The sequence below is a fragment of the Stegostoma tigrinum genome, chromosome 22, assembly GCF_030684315.1.
Source record: "Stegostoma tigrinum isolate sSteTig4 chromosome 22, sSteTig4.hap1, whole genome shotgun sequence".
Taxonomy (NCBI): domain Eukaryota; kingdom Metazoa; phylum Chordata; class Chondrichthyes; order Orectolobiformes; family Stegostomatidae; genus Stegostoma; species Stegostoma tigrinum.
The window spans coordinates 11,031,446-11,039,831 of NC_081375.1; the positions used below are offsets into that span (position 1 = coordinate 11,031,446).

Below are 8,386 nucleotides of genomic sequence, written 5' to 3' on the forward strand. Positions count from 1 at the left end.
TAGGGAGAGGGAGGAACTAAAGGAAATTGATATTAGTAAGGAAATGGTATTGTGGGAATTGTTGGGATTAATCACCAGGGCCCAATAATTTATTTCCCAGAGTATTTGAGGAAGTGGCCCATTGATAATCATAGAATCCCTACAGTGTGAAACAGGCACTTCGGCCCAACAAGTCCACACTGACTCTCAGAGCATCCCACCCAGACCCATCCCCTTATAACCAACGCATCCCTGAACACTACGGGCAATTTAGCATGGCCAATCCACCTTGACTGCACATCTTTGGATTGTGGGAGGAAACCAGAGCACCCAGAGGAAACCCACACAGACACAGGGAGAACACGCAAACTCACACAGGCAGTCGTCCAAGGGTGGAATCGAACCCGGGTGCCCGGCGCTGTGAGGCTGCAGTGCTAACCATTGAGCCACCGTGCCGCCCCTAATCATCTTTCAGGATTCTATAGACTCTGGAACAGATCCAATGGACTGGAAATGGGTGAGGTAGCTAATATAATATCACTATTTTAATCAAAGCAGAGGCGAGAAACAGGCAGTACAGATCAATTAGCCTGACACTGTTGTTACTAAAATGCTAGATTCTGTTACAAAAGATCTAATAGCAAAGCATTTGAAAAACAGCATCAGGATCAGACAGACCAATCATGGATTTGCAAAAGGGGAATCACGCTTCACAAAATTTTGAGGGGATGTATCTAATAGAGTTGATAAGGGACAGCCAGTTGATGTGGCTTAATTGGAATTTCAGAAGGCTTTCAATAAAGTCCCACATAGGAAATTAGTATGTAAAATGAATATATTGCTGCTTCACCTGGAAAGTGTGTTTGGAGCTTTTGACGGTGAGGAGGAAGGGCACAAAAAAGAAAGGATTTGCATTGGAGATGACAGAAATGGCAGTGGCAGCATGGAGGCTCAGCGGTTAACACTGCTGTTTCACAGCATACGGACCTGGGTTCAACTCTAGAATTTGTGCAAACTCCACACAGACAGTTGCCTTTCTCCCCTTGACTGTACGGGTTTCCACTGAGTGCTCCAGTTTCCTCCCACAGTCCAAGGATGTGCAAGTTAGGTGGCATAGCCATGCTAAATTACTCAGTATCTAGGGATGCGCAACCTAGGTGGATTGCCATGGGAAGTACAAGGTTACAGGGATGTGGGAGGTCTGGATGGGATGTTCCTTGGAGGGCCAGGGTGGACTTTGTGGACTAAATGGCCCACTTCCAGGGATTTTATGATGATCATTTGAATGTGGAGGTTGATAACAGAGAAACAGAGAGCAAGGGGAACTCCGTCATGATTCTCTGAAGGGAAAGTGACAGCATGTAGAAAGTGGGTTAGGGGAGGATTGTGAAATTGCTGACTATTGTGGGAAGGGAATCCCCATTTTTAAAAAAAGTTTCATAAGTGCTTGGACCATCAGAACAGATTGGACAGAAATAAAGAACCTGGAAGAACAGAATGGAGTCCTTTCTGGGCTTTGACTGGCAGCTCTGGGGTGCAGAATCTTCAATGACTCAATTCCACAGTAAAAGGAGACGATATCTTAGGAATGGTTGCTGGATGTTCCAGGGTTTAGAACATTTAAAAAGAATAGGGAGGGGGGAAAAAGAGGAGGGGGTGTAGCGCTACTAATCAGAGAGGGTATCACAGCTACAGAAGCTTCCATTGTCGAGGAAGATCTGCCTACTGAGTCAGTATGGGTGGAAATTAGGAACAGCAAGGGAGTAGTCACCTCGTTAGGGGTTTACTACAGGCCCCCCAATAGCAGCAGGGAGATTGAAGAAAGCATAGGTCAACAGATTTTGGAAAAGTGTGCACGCAGTAGGGTTGTTGTAATGGGTGACTTTAACTTTCCTAATATTGATTGGAACCTCCTTCGAGCAGAAGATTTGAATGGAGCTGTTTTTGTAAGGTGTGTTCAGGAGGGTTTCCTAACGCAGTACGTTGACAGGCCGACGAGGGGAGAGGCCATTCTAGACTTGGTGCTCAGAAACGAGCCGGGGCAGGTATCAGATCTTGTGGTGGGAGAGCATTTTGGTGATAGTGACCATAACTGCCTCACATTCTACATAGCTATGGAGAAGGAGAGGATTAGGCAGAATGGGAGGATATTTAATTGGGGAAGAGGAAACTATGATGCGATTAGACATGAGTTAGGAAGCATGGACTGGGAGCAGTTGTTCCATGGTAAGGGAACTCTAGACATGTGGAGACTGTTTAAGGAACAGTTGTTGCGAGTGATGAGTAAATATGTCCCTCTGAGACAGGCAAGAAGGGGTAAGATTAAGGAGCCTTGGATGACGAGAGCGGTGGAGCTTCTAGTGAAAAGGAAGAAGGTAGCTTACATAAGGTGGAGGAAGCTAGGGTCAAGTTCAGCTAGAGAGGATTACATGCAGGCAAGGAAGGAGCTCAAAAATGGTCTGAGGAGAGCCAGGAGGGGGCACGAGAAAGGCTTGGCAGAAGGAATCCGGGAAAACACAAAGGCATTTTACACTTACGTGAGGAATAAGAGAATGGTCAAAGAAAGAGTAGGGCCGATCAGGGATAGCATAGGGAACTTGTGTGTGGAACCTGAGGAGGTAGGGGAAGCCCTAAATGAGTTTTTTGCTTCTGTCTTTACGAAAGAAACCAACTTTGTAGTGAAGGAAACCTTTGAAGAGCAGGTGTGCATGCTGGAATGGATAGAGATAGAGGAAGCTGATGTGCTGAAAATTTTGTCAAACATTAAGATTGACAAGTCGCCAGGCCCGGATCAGATTTGTCCTCGGCTGCTTTGGGAAGCGAGAAATGCAATTGCTTCGCCACTTGCGAAGATCTTTGCATCCTCGCTCTCCACTGGAGTCGTACCTGAGGACTGGAGAGAGGCAAATGTAATTCCTCTCTTCAAGAAAGGAAATAGGGAAATCCCCGGCAATTATAGACCGGTAAGTCTCACGTCTGTCGTCTGCAAGGTGTTAGAAAGGATTCTGAGGGATAAGATTTATGACCATCTGGAAGAGCATGGCTTGATCAAATACAGTCAACACGGCTTTGTGAGGGGTAGGTCATGCCTTACAAACCTTATCGAGTTTTTTGAGGATGTGACTAGAAAGGTTGATGAGGGTCGAGCTGTGGATGTGGTGTATATGGACTTCAGTAAGGCATTTGATAAGGTTCCCCATGGTAGGCTCATTCAGAAGGTCAGGAGGAATGGGATACAGGGGAACTTAGCTGCTTGGATACAGAATTGGCTGGCCAACAGAAGACAGCGAGTGGTAGTAGAAGGAAAATATTCTGCCTGGAAGTCAGTGGTGAGTGGAGTTCCACAGGGCTCTGTCCTTGGGCGTCTACTGTTTGTAATTTTTATTAATGACTTGGACGAGGGAATTGAAGGATGGGTCAGCAAGTTTGCAGACGACACAAAGGTCGGAGGTGTCGTTGACAGTGTAGAGGGCTGTTGTAGGCTGCAGCGGGACATTGACAGGATGCAGAGATGGGCTGAGAGGTGGCAGATGGAGTTCAACCTGGATAAATGCGAGGTGATGCATTTTGGAAGGTCGAATTTGAAAGCTGAGTACAGGATTAAGGATAGGATTCTTGGCAGCGTGGAGGAACAGAGGGATCTTGGTGTGCAGATACACAGATCCCTTAAAATGGCCACCCAAGTGGACAGGGTTGTTAAGAAAGCATATGGTGTTTTGGCTTTCATTAACAGGGGGACTGAGTTTAAGAGTCGTGAGATCTTGTTGCAGCTCTATAAAACTTTGGTTAGACCGCACTTGGAATACTGCGTCCAGTTCTGGGCGCCCTATTATAGGAAAGATGTGGATGCTTTGGAGAGGGTTCAGAGGAGGTTTACCAGGATGCTGCCTGGACTGGAGGGCTTATCTTATGAAGAGAGGTTGACTGAGCTCGGTCTCTTTTCATTGGAGAAAAGGAGGAGGAGAGGGGACCTAATTGAGGTATACAAGATAATGAGAGGCATAGATAGAGTTGATAGCCAGAGACTATTTCCCAGGGCAGAAATGGCTAGCACGAGGGGTCATAGTTTTAAGCTGGTTGGTGGAAAGTATAGAGGGGATGTCAGAGGCAGGTTCTTTACGCAGAGAGTTGTGAGAGCATGGAATGCGTTGCCAGCAGCAGTGGTGGAAGCAAGGTCATTGGGGTCATTTAAGAGACTGCTGGACATGTATATGGTCACAGAAATTTGAGGGTGCTTACATGAGGATCAATGGTCGGCACAACATTGTGGGCTGAAGGGCCTGTTCTGTGCTGTACTGTTCTATGTTCTATGTTCTATGTTCTAAATAAGCCCACGTACATCAAGCTTCTAAAAAAAAGGGAGCAATCACGTTGTTTGGGGCTTTATAATACACCCCCAGAAGTCAAGAAGAAAATAGAACTGGAGCAGTGGGAGTCATGCAAAAAAGGAAATAGAGAAAGCATAGGGCCAATTTTTTCCTGTAAAAGTGAATGGTGGGATCAGTAAGTCCACAGAAGCCTGAATGTCAAGGGATGTACAAAACTGGATATGGAAAAAGAAACACAAATACAGCAGGTCCAAATAGCAGAATCCCCAGAAGTGTATAGAAAGTGAAGGAGTCATTCAAAAAAAGAAACTAATAGAGTGTAGAGCTGGTGTTAAAGGAAAACCCAAAGACATTTTAAGGCAGAAAGGGTACCCAGGGTGAGAGGACATCCCAAAGTGGCAACATGTGTGTACAAATGCAAGATGCAGGTAAGGTTTTGAATGAGTATGTTGCGTCCTTACTTGCCATAGAGAAGGACAATGTAGGTATAGAAATCAGGCATGGGGACTGAGTGGAAAGCTGGGAATTACAGGGAATGGAATGGAATGGAAATAGTCATGGGTGTGTGATTAATTTTGGTGAAGGAAAATCCATAAATCATAACACTAGACAGCATTATCTGAACGGATATAATGCAGGAAGGAGGAAATACAATAGAATCATTTTTGGAAGTTGGGTGCAAGGAATTGTAATCCAGCTAGCTCTGGGAGTACACAGTGTGGAGCTGGAGGAACACAGCAGGCCAGGCAGCATCAGAGGAGCAGGAGAATGGACTTTTCAAATTGGGACCCTTCCTGTTCTCTGACAGTGCCTGGCCTGCTGTGTTCCTCCAGCCACACAGACTCAGTTATCTCAGACTCCAGCATCGGCAGTTCTTACTATCTCTAGTTCTGGGAGTAGCCTTTTGGTGACTGTTAGTTGATAATCTATTCCCAGAGGGAGAGTCAGAGAAGTCAAGGACATCAAGTGGCAGAGATGGTCCATGTGAAAGGGGGGAGAAAAATAGAAGTTTGAAGCAAAGTTAATAAAAGTTTCTAGCTCTGGTTCAAAGCTGGAAGCAACATCACTACAGTCATGAATAGAATGGAAAAATAGTGAGGGACGGGAACTGTACAGGGTTGAAACAAAGCTTGATCCACGTGGCATATAAAAAGGCAGGTATATCTAGAAACATGCAAATTCCCAAAGTAACACCTAGAAGGAACTAAGCGGTGTAAAAGGACTTGAAGCTTAATCCAGGTTCAGCCAGGCTAAAGAAGCAGCAGATAGTCCTCAGACTTTGCTGATGGTGGTGGCAGTGTTCCTGATGAAAAAGGAAATGCTGAAGGAATGAAACAGGGAAGCTGAGGTGGAGGAAGACATCACGGACATACATAGGAGGAGGCTGGATGGGGCAGGGGAAGGAGAAATAGAATCGAGATTAGAAAAATATCATTTTGTTGGGTAAACACAACGTTTAATGTAAATTTACCAGGGCAATGCTGTCCGTGGATCATGGGATAGAGACAGAAGAGGGGCTATGCAGTATTCCGGTGATGTTGGAGGTTGTGGGAAGGAGATGATGTCACTCTGAAGAATAAGATTGTGTTGCAAGGGATATAGGGCAGGATTCCGGAAAGCTGACTCCAAACAAAAGGCAAATTTAAGAAAAAACACCAGACTGTCCTTACCAGTAGGTTTAATGAAATTACTGGGGTTAGACCCAAGAGAAATGACTGCTGCAAGATCAGAAATAGGTAGCTTAGAGTATGCAAAGAGATGTGAAAAACTGGAACACAATTTAAGAAGTTCAAATTTGTGAAGAAAAGTCTGGCGATTACATTGAAAGGTTTTCCCCACAGAGTGCTCAATACATAGAACAGGAAGTTAATTTTTTTAAAAATTCCAATCATTTTAGGAGCAGTTATGACCACAAGACCGTAAGTGTAGAAGCAGAAGTAGGCCATTCAGCCCATCAAGTCTGCTGCACTGTTCAATGAGATCACGGATGATCTGATAACCCTTAACTCAACCTTCCCGCCCTTTCCCCCACAACCCTTGATTCTCTTACTGCACGATCAGTCTGTTCAGCCTTGAATATTCTTAATTACCCAGGCTGAACATCCCTCTGCAATAAAGACATCCACTGATTCATGATCCTCTAACAAATGTAGCTTCTCTTCCCTGTCTTAAATATTCAAAACCTAATTCTGAGATGATGTCCTCTGGTCCTAGACTCTCACACAAGAGGAAACAACCTGTCTCCATCTATGCTATCAAGTCCCCTATGAACCTTACATGTCTCAGTAAGGCTGCCTCTCATTCTTCTATACTGCAATGAGTACAGGCTTAATCTACTCCATCTCTCGGTTAAGATATATCCTTGGTACCTGGAATCAGCCTAGTGAACCTTCTCTGTATTCCCTCTAATACTTGTATATTTCTCCTTAGAAGAGGAGCCCAACTTCCAGCAATGATCTGACCATTGCCTTATATAGTTACAGCAAAATAGCCCCACTTTACATCCATTCTCTTTGAAATGAAGCTGATTATTTGTATCAAAGAGCTACAGAGCCTTTTTGAATAGTTTTGGACATTTATAATTAATTAACATCCATTTCAATTTAGATTTTAATCTGACATGTGAATTTAAGATTGCAACTTGTAGAAAGTTTCCTACATTTCATTTCTTGTTGATGAAAACCACAAAACAATAAAGGTGAAGGTAATTATACAATGAAACACTTTGTTGATGGGTTAAACAATTAATAACTGACAAATTTAAACTTTCAAAGCTCTGTTTTGACACATCAGGGAAAATTTTGATCTTATGGCTGTATAAAATGGACGACTGTGAGCTGGCAATCCAATTTGTACCCTTCCCCATTTTATTTTCATTGACTTGCTGTGAAAGTCAAGATCTGCCCTAACATTTTAATCTCAGCATTACACCTAATAGACAAAAGTCTCAGCACGTTGGAATCCTTCATGACCCAGTAGCTCTGATAGAGCAACTGATTTTACACATTTCTAGCTGATCAGACACAAACGAAAATTGCTGAAATTTACATGTATCGCATTGTTTTGGCAGTACTTATAAAATCAACCCCAGGGAGAGATCAGTACATTAGAGATTCAGTTTTTAAAATTTCTTACCACTTTGTGATTCTGTTTCACTGGTTTCAACTGAAATAATAAAAACATAAAATGTTTAGATATTTAATTTGCACTTATCTCAAACACTTTAAAAAGTAATCAGGTCAAATGTTTATTTTATTAAAAGATTCTGATTTAACAATTACCAGTTGATACACGAAAATCAAAGAGCTTTTTGGCTTATATTCTCTGCTGCAAACTCTGAAGAATTTTCCAGATTGCATGTAACATTTAATACCAATTTCAAACAAATATAAGAAATCTGCATAGCTATTTTGGCGCTGTGTTGTGTCTAACGTTCTTTGCTTTTGCGCGAAGAGTTCCTTTGCACCCTAAATGTTAAGAAATTTTAAACGCATCTTATAAAATAGCTCAGGGCTTTTCTGGGGTTCAGAAGGTACAGGAACTTTTTCGGGTCTTCTGCTCACGTTTACGTTGCAAAATCCTGGGAATAAAAGAACCTATAGGTTTTACTTACGTAGTAGCAAAGACAGAATTGGAAAGATGACCTTCAACATCTTTCTTGCAATTATCAAAAGAATTGCTTTCCTGTAAGAAAACGACCAAATGACTAACCAATACTGTACTGGATCGCAGGCTGGTTCCACGCTTTGTTGAAAAACGGTAGTAATATTGCTCTGCTGGGGGTTGGGGGGGGGGGCTGGGGAGAGAGAAAACAGGAATACCGTATTTCTCAGAATAAAAGCAGACCCTAAATTAGAAGGCAGAAGCTCAGTTTGAAGAAACTAAGTCGTTCAACTTAAATAAGGGTTACACCATCATGTTTCATTTGCACTGCACAGAAAATCAACCAGTTGAAAGAAAAGAAACTTTTTACGGGTTTATTTTATAACATCCTTTACCTTTCCTGGGACTCTGTTTTACTGGCTTTGACTGAAGTAATTAAAATGCAATGAAGTTTAGACATTTAGATTTACAGAGGC

The 8,386-nt window shown here is 43.0% G+C and overlaps 1 protein-coding gene across 1 annotated transcript in view; it reads right to left on the minus strand.

The window, feature by feature from the left end:
* Positions 1-8,061, minus strand: part of LOC125463766 (Fc receptor-like protein 5) — a 40,332-nt gene extending 32,271 nt beyond the window's left edge. Inside the window, exons 1-2 of the mRNA XM_059653637.1 lie at positions 7,921-8,061; positions 7,443-7,472 (exon numbers count right to left, since the gene is read on the minus strand). Coding sequence (XP_059509620.1) covers positions 7,443-7,472; positions 7,921-7,960 — 70 coding nt within the window. The 5' untranslated portion in view covers positions 7,961-8,061. The remainder of the gene's footprint in view (positions 1-7,442; positions 7,473-7,920) is intronic.
* Positions 8,062-8,386: the final 325 nt, after the last annotated feature.